We start from the raw sequence: 24849 nt of genomic DNA, 5'->3' as shown, positions 1-24849 counted from the left end.
TTAATTGGCCACTCTCAGTTGTCCATAGGTAGTGTCAGTGTGAATGGTTGTTTGTCCATATTTATATGCGATTGGCTGGCGACTAGTCCAGGGTGTACCTCGAAGCACAGCTGGGATAGGCTCCAGCACCTGCAACCCTAGTGAGGATAAGCGGCATAGAAAATGAATGGATGACAAAGCTGAGATGCAGTTTTTTCTTGAAATACTGAATATATATTACTTCTTGGCATGTGTTGCTTTACAAAATATCAACATGACCCTTGCATCCTTTCATTTTTCACTATGTGGCCCACGGTGGAAAAGGTCTGGACATCCCTGGTATAGATGATGATGATGATGATGATGGGCAGGCGAGGTGAAGACTAAAGCAAACAGTGAAGGCTTCTCTTTGTTCCTCACGTTGGTGCTCATGCCAACATCCACAAGTGTCCCCTGGCAGCCACACTGATGCCATTCAGGTCCAGAGGGGGAAAGTGTGTGAAAGGGGCAGGTGGCCAACACTGCAATCAATTTCACACTTTCTTTTCCACCCGCCCAGCTCTTCATTCTCCTCTTCCTCCTGCTGTTGGACAGCAAGGGGACGCTGGATGAAGACGATGAATGCAAAGTGATGAGCTGGCTTGTTGCCAGAGTCCACTGTGCACCCCCCCTAACCCTACGCAGTGGTCAGCTGCTAAAACCTCAAAAATCATTCAATCAAACATCTTGATCACTCTGTTTCAACCTTTATTAACCGCCTCTTCTCCTCTCCTCGTGTCCTCCCCCTCAGAACGTCCCCCTTCAGGTGGAACACTGGTACGAAGGAGCGTATGCTGATCAAGGTGACGGACAGGGAGCCCAGCTTCTTGGCCCACCAGGGTAACGGATACTCCCCCTGCGATCCCCCCACACCAGGAGCTCTGTCGGGAGGGGGCACAGCTTCGCGAGCCCGCCGTTCCTCCGGAGGCAACCCGCCCTCGGAGGCTGATAGTTCCCCCGTCCTTTACGCTGAGCGCCGCCACTCTCCCTTCCTGAAGCGGGCAGAACTGGGCGGCACGCAGCGCCGCTCGTCCGCTGACTCACAGCCGTCGTCGCCGCGCTACGCATATGAGCCGCCGCTATATGAGGAGCCGCCCTCTGAGTATCAGCCCCCACCCATCTACGAGGAGCCTCCCACCGACATTCACCTGTCCGACTCCTCCTTCTACGGCACCGGCAAGTCACCCACTCGTAAGACTTCAGCACCGCTCTACCACTCCCCCAAGCAGTCCCCCTATGGCCAGCTGGTTCTGACCCGCCAGAAGTGTCCAGAAAAGACACAGAGTCTAGAGTACAGTCCTGTGGGCAAGGAGTATGTCAAGCAGCTGGTGTACGTGGAGCAGTCATCCTCCAGTCCCCGCTTCAAGACTGCCGACCGCATGCTGCGTTATGGCACACAGGGGGGCTACGGCGGCGCTTACGGGGGATCCTACACCCTGCAGCACAGCCAGTCTCTGATCAGGGACCCCCGCCTGCTGCTGGACTACAGCGGTGAGGGCGGCGAGGGAGCGCAGAGGCTGCTTTATGAGGACTCGGTATCTTGGTCATCCAGCCACACCCACTCCCTGTCCTCGTCCTGCGCCGGCCCCTTCTCTCCCGGTGGAAACCGCAAACGGAAGAGCCGCAAGCCGTCTCTCCCACAGGAGCTGGCCCGCTGCGGCGGCCCCGACGGGGACCTGGCAGGCACGGCGTCCGAGGCTATGCTGGCCCAGGCCCGGCTGGCGTGGGAGGCGCAGCAGGTGATGAAGCAGAGGAGCAGCTGGGACTCGGGCCAGGGAGGGGGCGCCCAGGGTTCCAAGGACGGCTATGAGAGCGACGGTGCCGTGCCTCCGCCCCTGCCGGGCCCCGTGGTTAGGGCCTTCAGCGAGGATGAGGCACTGGCCCAGAGTGACGGCCACCACTGGAAACGCAGCACCTTCGAGAGGCTGGGCTTCCCTCAGGCCCTCCTGGAAAAAAGCCTCTCGGTCCAGACCAGCCTGGCGTCCCCCGAGCCCTACCTGCACCCCTCACAGGTACCGATGCATATGCTGGGAGTTTGCACACTTAACTGATGGACTGCATTCTGCCACGTTTTAATTGTGGGGGTTGTTAGTGCTTGACATTGATGGAGAGGAGTTAAACATGGTTAAACCCAAAGATGTACAGTCAGGAGTTGATGCACAAGAACACAAGATGCCATCATTGCCAGTTTCACTGATGAAATCAGTCAGAAAGTGCTAGAAACGTGTCATGTCAGTGCTGTGAGTTACTGCTTACGTGTGAAGCCTTTAGGATGTTGCAAGTCTACATGCAACATCATCTGTGGCCCTGAGGAGAAGAAAAGATGCCTCGTTACATTGCCTTCCCTCGCCGCCATTTACCTACTTTGTGCTGACTTCACTTAGAAGGCGCAGCAGCACCAACACTGAACATAGACTACTAATAACATGTTTGTTGAAAGCCACTCTTCACTTCCTGTCTCTGACCGCTAGTCGGAGGACCTCGGCGCCTGCGCCCAGTTTGAGGCCAGCCGCAACGCCAGGAACATGATGCCGAGTGCCAGCTGTGGCGTTTTCCCAGAATTCACCTTGAGAAAGCCCTCGTCTGAGACAGACATCGAGAACTGGGCATCTAAGCACTTCAACAAACACACGCAGGTACTCCAGTCAGCAACACAGCACGACCTGCAGCTACCACTATATAAGAACTACATTCATCCATAAATCTGCTACCACAACCACTATATAGGAAGTACATTCACCATAGATCTGCTACCACAACCACTATATAAGAACTACATTCACCATAGATCTGCTACCATAACCACTATATAATAACTACATAGGGTCTGTTCAGAAGAAAGGTGTCCATTGCCAACATGCTGGCGTGGAGCAGTGAGCCCATCAAGAAGCCAATGATAGTCACCTCAGACCGCAGCGTCAAGAAGGAGGCGGTGGACATCTTCAAGCTCATACAGACCTACATGGGGGACCGGCGCGCCAAAGCTGACCCCCTTTGTGTGGCCCTGGAGGTCTGTAGTAACAAGGCGTTCACACAACAACTGTATGGAATCTTATTTCATGTTCATGAGTGTTTCTGTCCCCATCTATCCGTCCGTCCATCAGGTGGTGGTCCGCGGGTGGAGCAACCAGGGTTTGCGTGATGAGCTCTACATCCAGCTGTGCCGGCAAACCACAGAGAACTTCCGCTATGACAGCCTGGAGCGCGGATGGGAGCTGATGGCGGTCTGCCTGGCCTTCTTCCCCCCCACCCCGCGCTTCCACAACTACCTGGAGGGCTACATCTGCCGACACATGGACCCCCTCAACGACACCAAGGGTACAAGTTACACATTTTTACACAATTTAGACCTCCTCTTAGCATTTAGTAAATAAACAAAATACTACACAACTTGCCAGGCTGAGTCAGGCATGTTGCAGTTAGTCTCCTTCCTAGCTTATTAGCTGGTTACTAACTTTCAAACCAGTGTTAGATGTTAGTTTCCATAATCGTATACTTCTATAGACAAGGATGATCTCTTCCTGCTGTAATTCCGAAGACAAAGTGGTTTGACGATCAGGTGACGCAAACTGAGACATTCTCAACTTCCTGTTGGTCCATTAAGGAAGCTCCTCTGCCTCCCTCTGCCGGCCAAACTAGGAATAACACTCACTAGCCACGTCATTCGGGACAAAAACGGGTGAAATAATTCTGTAGTTACAAACATAATGTTCATTTGTGAGGTGTGGGTTTATTGTCTGACTGCTTTATTTTGCTACGTGAAAGGGTCACAATATTAGAAACAGTTGCCCGTCCTGCAAGAACCCTCTTCACACACAAAATGTGATGTAATCCAATGCTTGTGTTCCACATCAGGAGTGGCCATCAGCAGCTACGCTAAACACTGCTACAGGAAGCTGACCAAAGCGGCTCTGACCGGTGCAAAGAAGGTAATGCTTAGGACTCTTTGAGCTCACAATCCTGCTTGTCTCCCGACTGACCCCCAATTCTTAACGTTGCTCTCCAGGGTCTGCAGAAGCCATGCCTGGAGGAAATCCAACACGCCAGGAACGCCATCTTCAGTCCCTCCATGTTCGGCTCATCCCTGGAGGAGGTCATGGCTTTGCAGAAGGAACGCTACCCGGATCACCAGCTACCCTGGGTCCAGACCCGCCTGTCCGAGGAGGTTCTGGGTCTCAACGGGGACCAGACAGAGGGCATCTTCAGGTGAGCGATGTCTAGGAAGTTGCTGTGTGGCCTTGGATGGCCACTAGATGGACCTACCTATACCTATGAAATGGAATATTGTTAAGTGGGGTTCTCTTTCTGTAGACAACCACAATGTATACCACTGTGGTTGTGAAGCACATCAAAACATATAAATATATAAAGTATGAGCTATGTTCTGCACCCCTCCAGGGTACCAGGAGACATTGATGAAGTGAACGCCCTCAAGCTGCAGGTGGACCAGTGGAAAATCCCAACAGGACTGGAAGACCCCCACATTCCAGGTCAGACATCAAACTGTAACATGTATAGACAGAGGAACGTCCGACACTGGTTGCCTTGTTAACTAACAATTGTTGGAATTATGGGAAATAACGTATAGTGAATTTATCTGCTCCAGGATCAATCCATTGCCTCCTTATGTGTCCAGCTAGCAATGCAGTGTCTTCATCTATGTGTCCTGGCGTCTGTCCACAGCGTCCCTGCTCAAGTTCTGGTACCGTGAGCTGGAGGAGCCGCTCATTCCTCATGAGTTCTATGATGAGTGCATCAAGCACTACGACAACGCAGAGGCAGCCGTCAATGTGGTGCTGGGTCTGCCGCACATCAACAAGCTGGTGCTCTGCTACCTCATCCGCTTCCTGCAGGTCTCGTGCAAACACTAAAGACAACATTTACATGTCTTCATGCGTCTTTCACATGAGCACACAAAGTCTTCCAACTTTGAGCAAATGGTTCTGATGGTCTTCCTTTGCGTGCAGGTGTTTGCGCAGCCCGCCAATGTGTCCATCACTAAGATGGATGTCAACAACCTGGCCATGGTGATGGCCCCCAACTGTCTACGCTGCCAGTCGGACGACCCCAGGGTGATCTTTGAGAACACTCGCAAAGAGATGTCCTTCATCCGTGTCCTCATCCAGCGGCTGGACACCAGCTTCATGGACGGAATCCTATAGCCCCACCCCCTCCCAGATGAAGTTGTTGGCCTGACAAAAACAGTATGTGGACTTAGCGGGTCACGTGACTGCGGTACCCCACGTGCCTTCACGTACGTGCATAGACCAGGACCATAGGCCTGCAGGGATCTCATCCTCCTCTCTGGTCATGTGACTCGCCCCGGCAGCTAAGGCTCACTGCCGCCAATCGGCCATGGCCCCGCCCACATGCCATTACCCTGCCCACTACTGATTTGTGAATGTGTCTGTATGTGTCATTGTTTATGATTGTGCTTTGTTAATTTATTTAATTAACATGTTTTGTTTTTTTACTTTGTAATTTATTTGGTATTTATTTGACACCTACTTGTCGATGCCATGAATGTGTTCACATGTGAACGAGTGTGTGGTGCTCACACACGTGCACTAGTGTGTGTGCAATGATGTAGTCTAAGTGTACATTGACTGTACAGACAATGTAAAAAAAAAACAAAACAAAAAAAACCCTCTAGACAAATGTGCTGTGAACGTAACACTAACAAGGTTTTTGTTGTTTCTCTGCAAAGCCGGCACAGGCTCCCCCTAGGGGTGACGCCCTGCTGGGCTCCTGGTGCTGCTCATAAACAGGCCACTAGAGGGCGCCACGCTGGGAGCGTTCAGACCAATCTGCTTGAAAAAAAAAACCTGAAAAAAATTGTAATAACATTAAGGTTGGTTCAATCAGTTTTTGGTGCAAAATGACATTTTGTTGCATTTGACGTGAACGTGTCTTTTAAAGGTGGCTGCAACCAATCAGCATGCAGACAGTGTTACCACTTCAGCTTGACATCAAGGAAAGAAACTTGACACAAATGTTCCCATATTTAAAAATAGAAAAGAGTCGACTGAAACTAAGCTCATTTTGAATTTGGACATTTTTTTTTTCTACTTGTTGCTTTCACAGTGAGAGCTATGATGAAGATGAAGGGTGAGGAAGCCATGTATGTTTTCAGTTGTTTGTGTCACCGTCTCTCGCTGTGTCTGAGAAAAGACTGACAGTGTTTAATAAAAGACTCATACTGACTCATTGCCTCGTCACATGCCACTGATGTGGTCGGCCATCGTGTTGATGGAATCAGTTGTTGAACACCTGCTGACAGAATGGGCGGAGTTTGTGCAGTGCAGCATTCCGCATTCCACATGTCTGGGTCTTGGTCTCAGGAGTGGTATGTTATGTTGAGGGTGAGACGGTTTGGTGGAGGATGGGAGCATTCGAGTAGAGAAGCCCACAATGTCCTTCCCCAGACTTGGATTCTCCACAGGGGCAGCAGCAGGGCCTAGTGAGCACTCACCAGATATCAAGGTACTCAGCTGAGCTTGGCATCGGTCCAGAGGAGTTCTTCCAGCACGTGCAGGTTGCAGGCTGTGGACACAGGCGACACGTGAACACGTCATTCCCCAAGTCTGAACCATACACGTACACCAGGGGTGTCCAAACGCATTTCAACAAGGGCCACAAATGGAAAAGTCAAAGGATGTGGGGGCCATTTTGATATTTATTTTGTAAAAAGGCAAAAAAAAATACATATGTATTTTGTGTGTATTTAAAGGCAAAATTTGCATTTAATTACTAAATTAGTATGACAGTTCAGCTTTTTCTCGTTACATTGCATCATTTTGCTCTTTTTCCCCATTGTTGTCGTTGGGTTTTTTTTTTTTTCTTTAATTTAAATTGTACAATGTGTCGGGCCACACTTCGGACACCTGACGTACAAGGTGCGTGCAAGTGTTTTCTGTGCCAACATGAGCTTGCAGGCTGTCGACCAGCAGTCGTAAGCCATCCTGCTTAGTGTTCTGCAGCTCCAACAGGACGGCAGTCAAAAAGGCTGAGCTCCGAAATACAAAGCAGTGTCAAAAATGGCCGCACGAAAAAGATGGCGTGAACTTTAACCTTACAGCTTGCACACTCGCAGCACGGTGAGCATCTGATGGAAACAACCATACAAGTTCAGGTCCACCAAGTGGAGACTTGTCGTGCGGCCATTAGACTCTAAACACACACAAAGTTCCGTACCCCGGCTTTTACATACCAAGACCTGAAACCGTGCCTAAATAGAAGCAGTCTTAACCCCCCCCCCCATGCCTATTCTTGATAGTCTAAACCCTATAATGTGCCTATCACAGTTACTAAACATATTTTTACACATTCATCCTCATCCATCCATCATCATCCACTTATCTGAGCCTAAGCAGTGAAGCCCAGACTTCCTTCTCCCCAGCAACCTCGTCCAGCTCCTCCTGGCGAATCCCGAGGCGTTCCTAGGCCCGCCCTGAACAGCTCCCCAGGGAGTCAAGGTGGCATCCTGGCCAGATGCCCGAGCCACCTCACCTGGTTCCTCCCAATGCAGAGGAGCGGCGGTTCTCCCGAGTCTCTGGGATCACAGTGCTTCTCATCTTATCTTTAAGGGAGAAGCTCATGCACCCTAAGGACGAAACTCATTTTGGCCGCTTGTACCCGCTATCTTGTCCATTGTGTGACTACCCAAAGCTTATGTCCACAGATGAGGGTGGCAACGTAGATCGACCGGTAAATTGAGAGCTTTGCCTTTCAGTTCAGCTCCCTTTTCACCACAACGGGCCGATGCAGAATCTGTATCACTGCAGATGCCGCTCCAATCCTTGAGGCAGGATCTCATTACCGACCCAAAGATGGCACTCCACCCTTTTCTGGCTGAGAATCATCAACTGAGGCATGGAGGCGATGATTCTCAACCCAGACGCCTCACACATGGCTGCAAACCGATTCGGTGAGAGTTGAAGGTCACTGTTCGATGATGCCAGCAGGACCACATCATCTGCAAAAAGCAGGGATCCAATCCTGCAGCCAGCAAACCGGATGCCCTCAAGGTTCTGGCTGCGCCTACAAATTCTGTCCATAAAAGTAATGAACCAAATGACAAAGTGACAAAAGGCAGCCCTGGCGGAGTCCAACCCTCACTGGAAACGAGCCTGACTTATTGCTGGCAAAGCGGACAAAGCTTTGACACCGATCAGAGAGGGAACGAACCGCCTGAATTAGGTGGTCCCGTACCTGAGAGTACTCCCCACAGGATTCTTTGAAGAACAAGGTTGAATGCCTTCACCAAGTCCACAAAACACGTGAACTGGTTGGGCAAACTCCCATTCACCCTCAAGGGCCCTGACGAGAGTGTAGAATTGGTCGACAGTTCCACGACCAGGACAAAAACTACACTGCTCCTCCTGAATCCGAGATTCAACTACCCAGCGAATCCTCCTCTCCAGAACTCCTGAATAGACCTTACCAGGAAGGCTGAGGAGTGTGATCCCACAATAGTTGGGCCAATCCAGAAGCACCACCCTCGATGTCCATGCAATGTTGCAGATTTGTGTCAATCAAGACACCCCCACTGCATCCATTGCCTTAAGGAACTCCGGCCAGATCTCATCCAACCCTGGGGCCCTGCCAGCAAGGAGCTTCCCGACCACCTCGGCAACCTTAACCCCAGAGATTAGAGAGCCCACCGTGGAGTGCCCTTGCACTGCTTCCTCTACGGCGTATGACATTGTAGGTTACGCTGCATCCTCTGAAAAATGAGGTCATTTTAAAATTTGGTCAGTTTTTTTTCTACAATCTTTGATAAAAGAGAAAAGGTTTATATACAGATAACACAAAGCTGAGATGCAGGCTGCTTTTTTCTTTAATAATAAAAATGTCGCAACATATCTACATGGGTTGGTTTAAAAAAACATTTTTTAAATGGAAAAGTGGCCCCCACATGTTTTGATTTGTCAGTATGCGGCTCTCAGTTTTGACACCCCCGTTTAAAAGAGTCAACTGAAATGAAGCCGATTTTAAATTTGGTCTGGTTTTTTTCCTATGATCTTTGAAGATCAGGAGTGAGGAAGGTGTGCGTGTGTTCAGTTGTGTGTGTCGCCGTCTCTCACTGTGTCTGAGAAAAGACTGACCGTGGTTAATCGAAGACTCATGCGCACTCATCGCCTCGTAACATTAGCAGATCAGGCTGGACGTTCCCAATCGTAGGCCACCCGCTGACAGAATGGGCGGAGCTTGTCCACTACAGCATTCCATTCGTATCTGTTGTTTCCCTGGTTGTACGTGAGGTCGAGGGTGAGACGTTGCGGTGGAGGATGTGTCGTCAAGACCTCAGCGAAGCGCAGCATGCCGCTTGGCAGAATTAAGTTATGGCTGTGTGGAAGAAGAAGAGCACCATTTCTTTATCATCCATTTTCCTTAACTGGGTCATAGGAATGACCCAGTTTTCAAATGTTTTCATGGACGTGTCGCCCACTGTGTGCTCTCACACAAACATCTTAGCTGCCCCAGCAAGTGCCTTTAAAAAAAACAGAACAATCCAATTCTTTTTTTTTTTTTAAAGTTATTCATAATTTCATCTGTTAGAAAACAGAACAGTGGTCACAGTCTTGGAAACATCTAAATTTTTCGAAACTTGAGTTTCCATTTTCCATACTTTTGGAGACCTGGAAATTTAGAGATCAAATTCCATACTTTTCCATACTTGCGTAGGAACCTTGCAACAGGGTCCTTCCCAAGACTTGGATTCCCCACAGGGACAGCAGTAGTACTTAGTGAGCACTCACCGGAGATCGAGGTATTCCACTGAGCTTGGCGCCGGTCCAGTGAAGAGTTCTGCCAACACGTGGACATCCCGAGCTGTGGACACAGGCAACGTGTAAACACGTCGCAAAGCGTACGCATGACGCGGCGAGGGTGTGGCTTACCGAAGTAATTTTGAGTCAAAATGAGCTTGCGCAGAGACGGCACCGCCTTCAGGGCGTCGACCAGCAGTCGCAAAGCCTCCTGCTTGTTGCTCTGCTGCACCAGTAGATGGCAGCTGTGGAGGCGCAGCTCTGAAAGACATAGCAGCATCAAACATGGCGGAACCGAGAAGACGACACCGTGGAATTTGTTACCTTCCAGCTTGCACACTCGCAACATGGTGAGCATCTGGTGGAAACAATCGGACAAGTTCAGGTTCATCAAGTGGAGACTTGTCAGGCGACCATTAGACTCTAAACACACACAAGATTAGGCTTAAACACAGGTCTGCTCAGGTGGGGTCTGGAGGGATTTGGACCCAAAATGAGTCGTTAGGGGGAGTTTAGAAGTTGAAGTCATAATTTGGGGACATCAAAAGCACCAGCAATTTTGATATAAAAGGAAGCCCCTCAGTGTGACTGTGTGTGATTGTTCACCTGAGAGTGTGGTGAGGAGGTCCTTTTGAGAGTAGGGGGCTGGCAGGTGGACCCCTTCCAAATGCAGCGTGACTAGGTGGGGGCAGCGTCTCAACAAAGACAAGAGGAAGGCGGGAGATGTCAGCTGCCCACAAACTTTGACTGACAGGCGCTGCAGCAAAAGTTTGCCTGCAGGATGGTTAGGACACAGTCAACAACGAGCAGGTGAGGGGACACCCGCTGAAGCTGCTGCACAGGTAAAAGCACAGAGACTCACTTGTATTGTTTGCCAGAGGCAGCTCCTCCATGAAGAAGTTCCCGAAATTCACATTGAGCTCCGTCAGCCTGGGGTAGGCGCTCAACAGGAAGCTCAGCAATGACGGGCACGACATTGGGTCGATGGACAGATGGCGAAGGGACGCGTCAGAGCATTGAAACAGCTGCTCAAGAGCTTTGGTGAAGTCCAACATATCCGAAACAGGTATGGGTGCTGCACCAGAACATACACACACACACACACACACGCACACACTATGTGTGTAACTCCCAAATCGTGACTCCGAGGCATCTGACTATCCACTGCATTTACATTTGTATGAAATAATAAAATTTATATATATATATATATATATATATATACACAGTATATATATATATATATATATATATATATATATATATATATATATATACACAGACCCTTACAAAAAATTTGAATGTCATGGAAAAGTTGTTTAATTTCCATAATTCCATTCAAGAAGTTAAACTTTCATAGATTATAGATTCAGGGCCCACAATTTAAACGATTTCAAGTGTTTGTTTGTTTATTTTTACATAATTTGGGCTTCCAGCTCATTAAATCCACGAAAACAGGAATTCAAAAAATTAGAATACTGTGAAGAAATCAGCCCAAATTTTGCAGGGCATGAATGTTTTAAACTGAGTGTCACACACTAATCATCTACTAAAGTCAAATCACTTGCACAGGCTTCCCCAGGTGTCATTAAATTGCTTCAATTTGGTTCAATTGTCTCAGTTGGGTTCAATATGGGGAGGACTGCAGACATGACAACTGGCCAGAAGACCATCATTGATACCCTCCATAGGATGGGTAAGCCACAAAAGTTCATAGCTAAGGAGGCTGGTTGTTCACAGAGTGCTGTGTCCAAGCATATCAATGGAAAGTCTAGAGGAAGGGCAAAATGTGGCAGGAGAAGATGCACCAGCAAAAGAGATGACCGTGGGCTTCAGCGGATTATCAAACAGGGAAGATTCAAGAATCTGGCAGAGATCCAGAAAGAGTGGAATGAGGCGAGAGTCACAGTTTCAAAAACCACCACATTCTGACGCATCCGGGAGACGGGCTACAACTGTTGGGTTCCTCGGGTCAAGCCACTTCTGAACCTGAGCCAACGTAGGAAGCGTCTCCACTGGGCCAAGGAGAAGAAGGACTGGACTGTTGGCCAGTGGTCCAAGGTCCTCTTTTCCGATGAAAGTAAAGTGTGCCTTTCATTTGGGAATCAAGGTCCAAGGGTTTGGAGGAAGACGGTGAGGAACAGAACCCAAGCTGCCTGAGGTCCAGTGTGAAATATCCACAGTCCGTCATGATTTGGGGTGCAATGTCCGGTGCAGGTGTTGGTAAACTCTGCTTTCTTAAATCCAAGGTCACCGCAACAGTCTACCAGAATGTTTTAGAGGACTTCATGATTCCTTCTGCTGAGGATCTGTATGGAGATGCAGATTTCATCTTCCAGCAGGACCTGGCCCCTGCCCATTCCGCCAGAAGCACCAAAACCTGGCTTGATGCCCATGCCATCACAGTGCTTGACTGGCCAGCCAGCTCACCGGACCTAAACCCCGTTGAGAATCTATGGGGTATTCTCAAGAGGAAAATGAGGGGCACCAGACCCAACAACAAAGAAAAGCTGACAGCAAGCATCAAGGAAATCTGGGCTTCCATAACTCCCAGGCAATGCCACAGGCTGATTGCTTCAATGCCACGTCGCATCGAGGCAGTGATTAAGGCAAAGGGATTCCCAACCAAGTATTGAAGACTGACATATCGTTTTGAAAGTACCATATTTTGATTGATTTGATGTGATCCTAATTTCTTTCTTTTTTTTCCTGCAAAAACTAAGAAGTAAATGGTGATTTCTTCACAGTATTCTAATTTTTTGAATTCCTGTTTTCGTGGGTTTTATGAGCTGGAAGCCCAAATTACGTAAAAATAAACAAACAAACACTTGAAATCGTTTAAATTGTGGGCCCTGAATCTATAATCTATGAAAGTTTAACTTTTTAAATGGAATTATGGAAATTAAACAACTTTTCCATGACATTCTAATTTTTTGGAAAGGGTCTGTATGTATATATATATATATATATATATATATATATATATATATATATATATATACACACATTCATGGAAAAGTTGATTAGACCATCCTTGTTTCTTGAGTTTCTTGTTCATTTTAATGCCTGATACAATTAAAGGTACCTTTGTTTGGACAAATATAACAATGACAACAAAAATAGCTCATTAAGATTTACATTTTTTGGCAGTACAATGCTATAGCTATTCATGTATGAACTTGAGTGATTTTGGTTATTAAGAAAACCATGGAAGTTGCTAGATATCAGCTCTTCAAGTCAACTCTTATGAGCTAGATTTGTTATCATTATATTTGTCCAAACAAATGTACCTTTAGTTGTACCAGGCATTAAAATGGATCAATAAACTGAAGAAACAAGGGCGGTCTAATCATTTTTCCATGACTGTATATTAGGGATGCGCCGATTGACCGGCCACCGATCGATAGACGATTTCTGTAAAAAAAAAACCATGTGATCAGATATGTTGATAAATGCCTTTCAAAGCTGATCACAAAAACCAATCGGCGTGCGGCAGCAAACACTTCATATGTGTTGTGTCACGTAGGGTTGCCAACACCCGTATTGAGCTAACACAGGACACGCTTTGTCCCGTATTGCCACGTGAATCAAAACTAGTCTGTAAAACCTCAATGGCTTCGGTTTGACAGCTTGCCACAGGTTATGCCAATCGATGCCATCGTGTTTGATCACTCTGTTATCAACCATATTGCCATTTGACTTTTCTTGCATCCTTGTTTACACGCTTTGCCTAGCTGTCACTGGCTGTACGTGACAATGGCGGTGGCGAGCTACCTCGCCAGCTAGAGTTATCCGCCTAGCTTCTGGTCTTCATACTGATTTTTTACCACAGTGACATTTTCTTTTTAAAACAAGCAGTGGGGTTAGTTCGGAGGTTGTTTTTGTCCCACGGGAAAGCTACATGTGGGTGTCACATTCATTGGGTACATACTAACACTCAAGTGTCACTGAACAATTTTCCTCTCTTGCTGTCATTGTACTTATGTATTGTCCTCAAAACACTATTTGTGTGTGGTTGTTTTTATACGCGCTTATCTGGGTTCATTAGCAAAGAACTACAGTCAAGCGCTGATGACATCACAGACGAGCTACGGCGATGACTATGGTTCCTGTTTCCATGTATCACCAAGCTAATATGCTGCTAACAAGAATGTTTTGTGATACATTAAGAACCCAGTTGGACTCATGCGGTATATTAACGCAACAAGACGCGTGACATATTGTACACTAATTTTGCCATACGTTTTCGACGTAAACCGAAAAACACGCTAACCGAGGAGGTTCCATCGTATTTATGATAATGCAGGGTTTACAGTAACAAAAAATGAGAATTTTATGGGTGTATTTACTATGTGTGGATTTTCGCCATTCACGGGGATTGGGGTGGGGGTGTTTCTTTGTAAATAACCCCGCTGCAAATGGCGGGTACTTACCATCGAGCTAAAAATGATCAAGGACATTTCTGCAAATGTCTCAATAATTGTCTCCAAGTGTAAGCTCAGCCACAGCTTGTAGACGTGATGATGTTTAAATAATTTGACATAAAGAACGTTGACTTACATCTGCTGCGCAACGTCAGAGCGCTCAGGCGGGAGCATAAAGGAAGGATTTTAGTAAGCTGGTTAAAGATCTTTGGTGAACAGTCCTCCAGTTCCAGATGTTCAATGAATCTGTTTGGACACCCAATGCATGTGTGGATGTTTTGATAACGAATGTATGGGTACATCTGAAAGTGTGCATCTTTAAGGGCTTCTTCTTCTTCTTCATCCTCTTCTTCATTCCAGACGTTTTCTCTGTGAAGTCTGCTGAGACATCCTCCTTCAAACAGCACCTTGGACAAGATGTCTTTGTCATCGGTACGAAGAATGATGTGTTTGGTGACGCCATGTTGCATCAGGCGATGGATGATGTACATCAGTGATTTCCCCTTCTGCCTGAGCACACTTTTATCAATCCATAGTGAAAATCTAGTAACAGTCTTCTCTAAAACGTTGAGAACAGGCGTCTGTCCAGCTATCAAGTCGATCCTTGTGTTGGGCCCGCAGGACAGCTTAAAATGGTTGATGCTTTTAGCTGCCGGCAATAAGACGTTTGGATTGTTCAAATGCTTCCCAAAAATTGAAGGTATATAGAGTTCGTTGATGACCATTTCAAAAATCCGACCCATGACTTCTTGTTTCACATCTTGCTCCGTGGCACATGTGTTCACCTGGAATCAGAGACGGGAGAAGCTGACTGCTGCGTCCTGAGAAGATACAATATCTATTCATCCCAGAAGATACCTACTGTGCTGGTCAATAGTTGACAGAATTTTGACCATTTAGAGAATGTGGATATTCCTGAGAGGAAACAGACAGTGGAAGCATCAATATGAGAAGTAAAGTTGAAATGAAACAAGTGAATGCAAAGCATATGACGCCATTGGCCGTGCTCTCCACTCACAAGCTCACCTTTGAGGTTGAGGCCCGGCTGAAGTTCATCCAGCTGACACACATCCAGATGAGGAAGAAGATCTTTTAGGAGTTCTGTCGGAAGATCTGATGATACATAAATTACATCATCTAAGTTCACAGCAACAACTCCTGCATATTCAATCTTTAGACTGGTTTGCAGTGCAATGTTTCTATTCAATACCTCTGTGGAGTACATTCTCTTAACTGTGTTGTTGATTACTGAAAACCAGACACTCGGCCAACAATGAGATAATCCAAGTTCTTTCAAATATGCCGTATAATTTTAATACATTTAAAGTATGCCTCCTATGTATGGATAGAAAATTGTTATTTTACGAAATATATCGAGGAAAAGGCTTCTTGAGACGTCATCTGTACTCTGTGAAGAAGGTGTCGGACATTTCGCTCCTCATCCGAAGAGCTTCGTCAGCAAACTAATAAGTGCTGGTAGCCTAGGCCTTACATACAGTAAGAGTGGGCGGAATTGGTGTGCCAACACCCTCCTCCTATTGGTTCCTTACACTAAGCCTGGGCGGAGTAGTGGTATAATCCTTTCCTGCTATTAACACCTCCGATAAAAGGGAAGTGTCGCTCCCTGAGTTGGGTATGAACGACTCTGATACTGGCTCGTTAGCATCTATTGTTCTGGCTCGGCCCTGGCTTCACCTCATTTGCAAGACTAAGAGCTGTGGGTTTTGGTCTCAGTAACCTGCTGAACACAGGGTCCAAATTAAACCTCAAACCACCATTCCGATTCAATGATGGGTTCTGTTGTTTGACAAAAATAGCTTCCTTTACTCCTCTTTCAAACCATCTGTTTTCTTTGGCCAAAATCTTTACATCGCTGTCCTGAAAAGAGTGATTGGTAGCTTTAAGGTGTAGATGTACTGCTGATTGAGGACCACTAGAATTGTCCCTGCGATGTTGATAAAGCCTTTTTTGGAGCATTTGCTTAGTTTCCCCAATGTAGTGCTCTTTGCATTCCTCATCTTTACAGTGGATGGAATAGACCACATTGCTCTGTTTTTGGTTTGGAGCCTTGTCTTTAGGATGCACTAATTTTTGTCTTAGGGTATTTACTGGTTTGAAATAGGTAGGAATTTTGTGTTGCCATAAGATCCTCTGGAGTTTTAACAAATGTCAAAAGAAGAGAGTAGGGACAGAAACCCAAAAGCAAAAAGGAGAGGAGTGGTAGTCCCTTATGTAGCGGGGGTCTCCGAAAAACTGGGCACACCAATTCCGCCCACTCTTACTGTATGTAAGGCCTAGGCTACCAGCACTTATTAGTTCGCTGACGAAGCTCTTCGGATGAGGAGCGAAACGTCCGACACCTTCTTCACAGAAGTACAGATGACGTCTCAAGAAGCCTTTTCCTCGATGGACAACTCCTGTACGACTGAGAGCCTACACAGACGCTTTACGAAATATACCTATTTATAACCACAGACACAAATTCCAAAGAAAGAACATTAAAAAACGTCAAGAAAACAGAACGACACAAGGACCTGAGGTCAAATGCTTGTTAAGTTTTGGAATATAACCAATATTTTTGTAAAAAAAAAAAAATGTGCCCACTCAAGTCGCCAAGACTTGGGACTTTGAACAACCATTGTGCATGACGTGCCCCCACTTTATGAGACTTAACTCACCAAGTGTCAGAGGATAAACCGCATGCTTATGTTTTGGGGGAAAACAGTACGTTTAGTTACTACAGTTTATACAAGCTGCCAACATTTGTAGTAGATCCTTTATTCAGCTCCATGAGAAATAAAAAAATAATTTGAGTCCATATTAAATGCAAACGGTAGAACCAAACTGGAATCGAGGAAAATGTGCCTCTGTTCGTGGACCAAAAGTAAAATAAAACCAAACTGTGAACACACTTCTATTAACATTTGTCGTAGGAGACAGTACTGTCATGGCCCAACGCAAACACTTCCGGGTTTCTTACCAAGTACCGCTGTTGTCCCCAAAACGTCCATATGTTCACTGACCGCTCTGCAACAGATGTCATTTAAAGTCATAATCCGATTATCTGTGTCCATATTTATGACTGATGTGTATAATGTCAACTTTATGGAGTTTTAGTACACGACAGTCCAGACGTGAATCCTTCTTTCTTTTAATGGCGGTTAGCAAGTAACTTTCAGTGTGCACTCCCGCCCCCTACTGAGATGTAGTGGGATCGACCGCCCACATCCAGTTATCCCGCCAACTATGGCGTATGTACGAGTCGTGTATTGCATTGTACAAGAGCGTCACCACTTCAGCTTGACATCAAGACAAAGGTGACAAAAACATTCCCAATACTTAATGATTTAAAAAGCAGGTGAGTCCACAGTGCGGCCAGGCAAAACAGCAAAAATGGAAAAAAAAATTAGTAATTTTACGAAAGTAAAGACAAAATATAAGAATAAAGTGATAATATTAAGAGGAAAAACAACATAAAGTTGAAATATATATTCTTTTTTAAAAATTGTAAAAAGCAAAAAATACAATTGTATTGTAGAAAAATTAAGTTGGGTAAAAGTTATATTACAATAGTCAAAATATCGTGACAAGACATATTACAAGAAAAAAAAATGTACGAGAATAAAGTTACAACATTTGTAAAAAAACAAAAAACAACAACACAAAGCTGTGACGCAGGCTGTTTTTTTTCCTTAAATATAAAAACGTCTTGACATATCTACATGGGTTGGTTAAAAAATGGAAAAGTGGCCCCCGCCTCCATTGAGTTGTCAGTATGCGGCCCTCAGCGGAAAAACTTTGGACACCCCCGTTTAAAAGAGTCCACTGAAATGAAGCCGATTTTAAATTTGGTCCTTTTTTTCTATGATCTTTGATGAAGATCAGGAGTGAGGGAGGTGTGTGTGTGTGTGTCCAGTTTGTGTCGCCGTCTCTCGCTGTGTCTGAGAAAAGACTGACCGTGGTTAATCAAAGACTCATGCTCACTCATCGCCTCATAACATTAGTAGATCAGGCTGGACATGAGGTTGCTAAATTCCCAATCATTGGCCACCCGCTGACAGAATGGGCGGAGCTTGTCCACTGCAGCATTCCATTCGTATCCGTCTCCCAGGTTGTACGTGAGGTCGAGGGTGAGACGTTGCGGTGGAGGATGTGTCGTCAAGACCTCAGCAAAGCGCACAATGTCGCTTGGCAGAATTAAGTTATGGCTGTGTGGAAGAAGAGCAGCATTTCTTCATCATCCATTTTCCTTAACCGGCTCATTGATGGAAGCAGTCCAATTAGGGAAGCACACAAGCTCCTTCCCAAGACTTGGATTCCCCACAGTGACAGCAGTAGTACTTAGTGAGCACTCACCGGAGATCGAGGTATTCCACTGAGCTTGGCGTAGGGCCAGTGAAGAGTTCTGCCAGCACGTGGACGTCCCGAGCTGTGGACACAGGCAACGTGAACACATCGCAAAGCGTACGCATGACGCGGCGAAGGTGTGACTTACCGAGGCGATTTTGAGTCAATGTGAGCTTGCGCAGGGACGGTGCTGCTTTTAGGGCATCGACCAGCAGCTGCAAAGCCTCCTGCTTGTCACTCTGCTGCTCCAGGAGACGGCAATCGTGGAGGTGCAGCTCTGACAGACAGAGCAGCGTCAAACATGGCGACAGGAAGAAGATTCTGTGGACTTTATTACCTTCCAGCTTGCACACTCGCAGCACGGTGAGCATTTGGTGGAAACAATCGGACAAGTTCAGGTCCATCAAGTGGAGACTTGTCAGGCAGCCATTAGACTCTAAACACACACAAAGCTCCATCAAATACAGCAAGTATCCCAGCTTTTACATAGCAAGACCTGAAACTGTGCCTAAATGGACGCACCCTTACAAAGCCGTCAAAATGCCTATTTTTGAGGCTATAAGTCAGTGTTTCCCAACTGGTATGGCTGCAGGACCCACCATCATCCCTTACTGAGAAGTGACGACCAAAATTGGACATTTTTCAACTCAAATATTTTATAAATAATGGAAAGACAGTGGCATTTAAATTTGAAGCAGTGCAAAATAACAGAACCAGCTGGTTCTCAATAAAGACACCAGTTAAGGTCCATTATAGAGCCTTTACTTTGAAGTCCTGTAAAACTGAACCCACAGAAATAAAGTATGTCAATTATGACTTACATAAGATATAAAATAATTTCTCTGTGACATTCAACATAAACAAAATGCATTTAAACAAATGCGCAAGGATGCCAATTAACACAGAAAATCCCACATACGCGCTAGTGATTAGAATTAGCGATTTTACACACCACCTCCAAATATGACAACTAAATACACACTTAGAAGAATACATGCACATTCTGCTTCAAGCTCTTATATAATAAGCATTACATACTTATAGTCAAATACTTCCTAAGGCTCAACAAGAGACAGGACTTGCACATCCAACATCCTAATTGCAGTAGACTACTATAAAATGTTTTTGGTCTTCTAGGACCCCTGCGACTGGCTGGCGACCAGTCCAGGTTGTACCCCGCTTCTCGCCTGAAGTCAGCTGGGATAGGCTCCAGCATACCGCCGTGACCTTTGTGAGGATAAGCAGCATAGAAGATGGATGGATGGACGGTCTATGACAGCAGGTTTCAAATAGAACTGCAGAGCATTGTCGCCACCTCAAAGAGTATAGACAACAACCCACTGCATTAAAAAAATTCCTTTCAGAATAAAAGATTATTTGAATTTATGTTGTTCCCAGACAAAAACCCGCGACCCACCAGTTAAGAATCACTGCTCTAAACTGTATAATATGCCTCTCACACTTATTAAAAACACATTTACACAAGAAACAATTACAGGCATGCAGTAGTGTTTCGGTATCTCCTGGTTACGCATGCGCTCCCATAAATTAATTAAAACCTTAATTTTGGTCAATAAACACTGGACTTGTTCGAGAACTAATTTCCGCACACGCAGGGGATGAACGCACGCTGCAAGGATGCAGTGTATTCCTACACAGTGTGTGGCTCATTCAAAGCTACACAGAGTGGATAACATTGCTTATTAACTAACTTCTTGCACTTCAGTTATGATGGAAATGCACCAAGGAAAAGAAAAGCCACCACCATAGAAGTGGAAAATAAACATCATAGCTCGGAGGGAGGAGAAACCCCCACCAATGTTGGCAACACTTTTGGTATTAAACGTTGGACTATCGCGACCATCATTAAGGATAAAGGCCATATCCTTCAGCATGTTAAAGCATCTGCTCATATGAAAGCGACCGTAATAAAGAAGCGCAGCGGTTTTGTTTTATTTGTTCTCCTGCCTCTTCTGCTTTCTCCTTCCAATAAGCCACAAAAATAAAAAGGTAAAGAATTTTATTATGATGGCTTACACCAAAACTCAATTTACATCACAGTGTAGGAGCTGACCTCGTGCGCGCCCGAAGACCACCTGTATATGCCCCACCTGCTGACATTGTGCCATCACATTGTTTCTGATATGTTGGTCCTTTTGAGATCCTTTTGTTCTCAGGGACCTAGCAGCCTTCCAGGATTTAATATTAAACCATTAAATTTTTTTTTTTTTTTTTAAATAAATTGGACAGCAAATGGTTGTGGATTTACGGTACACATTTTAGAGGAAAACTGCACTTTTTTTTTTTTATTTTGCCCATCATCCACAATCCTTAAGTGAGACAAACGCACAAACGCACGTCTTCCTCTTTTCTGTGACTTCTAAAGATATAAAAACAGGTAGCTCGTTAATGCACGTAATGGGACACACCTATTCCGCCTACAAAGCCTGCTACTAAAACACCTCCAAGAAGGTTTTATGGTTTTATTTACATGCTGTGACCATGTAGTAACAGGTACATTCATGTTAACATGTAATGTTTTGCTGTATTTTGGGCATTTTAAGAATTACCGGAACTTCCTTCTTGGGCACATTGATTTCACATTGCAACATAGAAAGGAACGCTACACCTAGTGTTAACTTACAAACTCAAAAACAACAACACAGCAGCAGTGGCGCCAGCTCCAATATATCGCCCTACCTTTTGGTAGTGGCCGAGGCGTTGTGAGTGCGGCGCTGACACCCTGTGAGCAAGTGAGTGGTACACACACATCAGATTTTCCACACACAATTATGCAGGTCACATTATGTAAATAGATAGTTGTTGGTGGTTTTCGGAGGTTTTTTTTTTGTGCAATCTTAGCTGCCTCTTTTTATCTGTTTTTATATCTTTAGAATGCACAGAAAACAGAAAGACGTGTTCATGTCTCACATAAGGATTGTGGATGATGAACAAAATAAAATTTTAAAAAAGGGTAGTTTTCCTTTAACTTCCTCTTTGTGTTGCCTTTCGTGCACGTCGCTTAGCAAGGTTAGGCTAAAACACAGGTCTGCTCAGATGGGGTCAGGAAGGATGTTGTGTCGTTATGTTGGCGCTTAGAAGTTGAAGTCATTTTGGTGTAAAAATGTGACTGTGTGTCATTGTTCACCTGACAGCGTGGTGAGGAGTTCCGTTTGAGAGAAGGGGGCCGGTAGGTAGACCCCTCCCACACGCAGCGTGACCAAGTGGGGGCAGCGTCTCAACACAGACAAGAGGAGGTCGGGAGATGTCAGCAGCTGATTCAGTTTGACAGACAGGTGCTCCAGTGGAAGTTCGTCTGCTAAACAGTTACAAAAGAGTCAACACCAAGCAGGTCAGGGATGCCGCACAAGCAGAGACTCACTTGTATCATTGGGAGGCGGCAGCTCCTCCATAGCGTGGTTCCCAAACTCCACATTGAGCTCAGTCAGCCTGGGGTAGGCGTGCAACAGGAATCTCAGCAATGACGCGCACAACATCGGCTCGATGGACAGACGGCTGAGGGACGTGTCGGAGCTTTGAAACAGCTGCTCCAGAGCTTTGGTGAAGTCTAACATATCTGAAACAGCAATGGGCGCTGCCCCAGAACACACACCACTGCATTATTTACCATTGTATGGAATAAAAACATGTAAATATCCATCCATTTTCTATACCGTTTCTCCTCATTAGGGTCATGGGGGTATGCTGGAGTCTATCCCAGCTGACTTCAGGCGACAGGCAACGTACACCCTGGACTGGTCGCCAGCCAGTCGCAGGGCACATATAGACAAACAAGCATTCACACTCACATTCATACCTATGGACAATTTAGAGTCGCCAATTAACCTAACATGCATGTTTTTGGAATGTGGGAGGAAACCAGAGTACCCGGAGAAAACCCAATATAAAAAATGCAATTAATAACTTTAAAAAATGATTGTAATCATCTGCCATTTTTTCCCCAAAGTAATTAAATATATTTTTTATTCACTGGAACCCTCACCCATTTGTGTCTTGTCTCTCCAAAAATAGTGTCAAATAGACCATTTGATTAACCCCAAGTCAGTAATAAATAGAACATAAAAAATATATTATTTAATGTGTAAAACAAAATTGAAAATGTGGTTAATAAGTGTGAGAGGCATAATATAGGGTTTTGAGTATAGCAGTAGAAATGTCTACTATTGGTGGATTTTCACCATTTGTCATTTGGAATGGCGGGGACTTATTGTGTATGTAAAAGCCGATCAAGGACGTTTCTGAGACAGTGAAATGTCTCTGAGCTCAGCCACAACTTGTAGACATGATTTGACATGAAGAATGTTGACGACTCACATGTGTGGCGCACAGTCAGAGCAGTCAGGTGTGAGCACCAAGGAAGGATTTCAATCAGCTTTTTCAAGACCTTGGATGAACACTCCTCCAGTTCCAAATGTTCAATGACTTTGTTTGGACACCCACTGCACTTTGGGACGGTTTGGGAGCTGCCCTCAGTATTCCTGGCAACTTTTCTTTGAAGCTTGTTCAGACATCCTCCTTCAAACAGCACTTTGTACAAGAGGTCATGGTCATCGGTTCGTAGAATGACATGTTTGGTGACGCCATGTTGTATCAGACGATGGATGATGTACATCTGTGATTTCTTCATCTGCACGGGTAACCTTTTATCAATCCACACTGAAAGCGTAGTGACCGTCTGCTCTAAAACACCGAGAACAGGCGTCTCTAAAGCCGCCAAGTCAATCCCAGAGCCCAACCCCGAGGACAGTTTAAAATGGTTGATGGTTTTTGCTGCCGCCATCAACAAGGTTGGAGTGTTTAAATGCTTCCCGACACTCTGAGGAAGGCCTTGGCCATTCATGGCAATTTCAAACATCTTCCCCATGACTTCTTTCTTCACATCTTCCACCGTGTCAAACGTCTTCAGCTGGAATCAGAGACGAGAGAAGCGTGACAGTTGTGTGTGCTGCTGTGACCTGGAAAGATACAATACCTATTCATCACAGAGGATACGTACTCTGGCCCTGCCCCGCAATCGCCGGTAAAATGTGTACCATTCAGAGAACGTGGATATTCCTGAAAAGAAACAGACAGCGGAAGAGTCAACATGAAAAGTAAAGTTGAAATGAAACGAATGAATCCAAATCATATGTCGCTATAGGTTGTGCTCTCCACTCACAAGCTTACCTTTGAGGTTGAGGTCCGTCTGAAGTTCATCCAGCTGACAGACGTTCAGATGAAGAAGAAGATCTTTTAGAAGCTCTCTTGGAAGATCTGACGACACATTAAGTACATCACATCACATGTCATATATTCAACAAATTGAAAATAAAAATACTTTAGAGTCAATCCTTCAACTTCTCATTTCATTCATCACTATTCTTGCAAGTTGCAACACAGAAATGAAAACGAACACTAAATCTGCATAATGGCTATTGGTTCAGATTTGTTTGCAGTCCAGTGTTATTTAATTCTTATGTTTGAATCGAGTCCAAGTCTTTTTTGGTCATTTTGAATTAAACAACAACCAAATATGGCAATTATCAAATAGATTTCCAGCTTGAAATAGTGACATGAAATGAGGATTCAATACATAGAAGTGAGAAGTTAAATAAAGAAATTGAAGTATACGTAATTAGAAAAATAAATTGTAAATAATTAAAATTTAAGTAAAAATATGCTTCCGTTGGTGGACCCAAACTGAATAAAGGCAAACTCACTAATATTAATTTAATAATGTGTTAATAATAAATACGGTATGTTATTCTTTTGTCAGAGGAGACACGTTAGCATGCGCTATCTAGCTAGCTAGCGGTCCGAACAAAACTTACAGTTTACTTACTAAGTACCGCTGTTGTCCCCAAGATGTCCCAATGTTTACTGACAGCTCTGCAACAGACGTCATTTAAAGTCGCGATCCGATTTTCTAAGTCCATTTTAATTACTGTTGCCTATTAAAGTCAACTTTAATTATTTTAGCACACGCCAATTCAGACAATGGTCTGCACCCAACAGTCACAGCTGAAAAGGGGTATCAGTTATGTGTCGGTCGCGAACGAATCGTCTCTAATAGCCGGCTCTTTGAAATGAACGACAGAAATTGGGACCGAATCAGTTTTTTCCTGTTCAAGGCGGATGTCATTGGTCAAGATTTGTTTTTTTTTTTCATTCAACTTTATCAATGTCTTACAATTTACAACAACATAGGGTCAAGACATGGGCATTAACAAATAACAGTTGGATAACAACACACAATAAGTCATATAAAGCTCGAAATTAAGGAAATAAAA

At 45.2% G+C, this 24849-nt stretch overlaps 2 protein-coding genes across 10 annotated transcripts in view; one reads left to right on the top strand and one right to left on the bottom strand.

Annotated features, from left to right (window-relative positions):
- Positions 1 to 6221, top strand: part of arhgap39 (Rho GTPase activating protein 39) — a 29940-nt gene extending 23719 nt beyond the window's left edge. For both annotated transcript variants that reach the window (XM_054788896.1, XM_054788897.1), the window contains 9 exons: positions 770 to 2030; positions 2490 to 2654; positions 2843 to 3028; positions 3123 to 3336; positions 3874 to 3947; positions 4025 to 4224; positions 4417 to 4508; positions 4702 to 4871; positions 4986 to 6221. In XM_054788896.1, coding sequence (XP_054644871.1) covers positions 770 to 2030; positions 2490 to 2654; positions 2843 to 3028; positions 3123 to 3336; positions 3874 to 3947; positions 4025 to 4224; positions 4417 to 4508; positions 4702 to 4871; positions 4986 to 5180 — 2557 coding nt within the window. In that variant the 3' untranslated portion in view covers positions 5181 to 6221. The remainder of the gene's footprint in view (positions 1 to 769; positions 2031 to 2489; positions 2655 to 2842; positions 3029 to 3122; positions 3337 to 3873; positions 3948 to 4024; positions 4225 to 4416; positions 4509 to 4701; positions 4872 to 4985) is intronic.
- Positions 5860 to 24834, bottom strand: LOC129188429 (leucine-rich repeat-containing protein 41-like). 8 transcript variants are annotated; one of them, XM_054788902.1, is made up of 12 exons: positions 24402 to 24834; positions 23747 to 23833; positions 23577 to 23635; positions 22895 to 23486; positions 21942 to 22154; positions 21708 to 21878; positions 18897 to 18995; positions 18708 to 18836; positions 18569 to 18641; positions 15239 to 15325; positions 15075 to 15127; positions 14903 to 14997 (listed from the first exon to the last, which is right to left on the bottom strand). In XM_054788902.1, exons 1-10 carry the CDS (start codon positions 24493 to 24495, stop codon positions 15265 to 15267), a joined length of 1578 nt encoding a protein of 525 aa, XP_054644877.1. In that variant the 5' UTR covers positions 24496 to 24834; the 3' UTR covers positions 14903 to 14997; positions 15075 to 15127; positions 15239 to 15264. The 8 variants fall into 8 exon arrangements, with proteins under 8 accessions (XP_054644874.1, XP_054644873.1, XP_054644877.1 ...); XM_054788900.1 differs by lacking the exon at positions 14903 to 14997 and adding an exon at positions 17193 to 18420; XM_054788901.1 differs by lacking the exon at positions 14903 to 14997 and adding an exon at positions 17193 to 18420 and having other exon boundaries at positions 21708 to 21875.
- Positions 24835 to 24849: the final 15 nt, after the last annotated feature.

This window comes from Dunckerocampus dactyliophorus, chromosome 10 (assembly GCF_027744805.1).
Source record: "Dunckerocampus dactyliophorus isolate RoL2022-P2 chromosome 10, RoL_Ddac_1.1, whole genome shotgun sequence".
NCBI lineage: Eukaryota > Metazoa > Chordata > Actinopteri > Syngnathiformes > Syngnathidae > Dunckerocampus > Dunckerocampus dactyliophorus.
The sequence above is the reverse complement of the archived record's forward strand: the minus strand, read 5'-3'. Positions and strand labels throughout refer to the sequence as shown.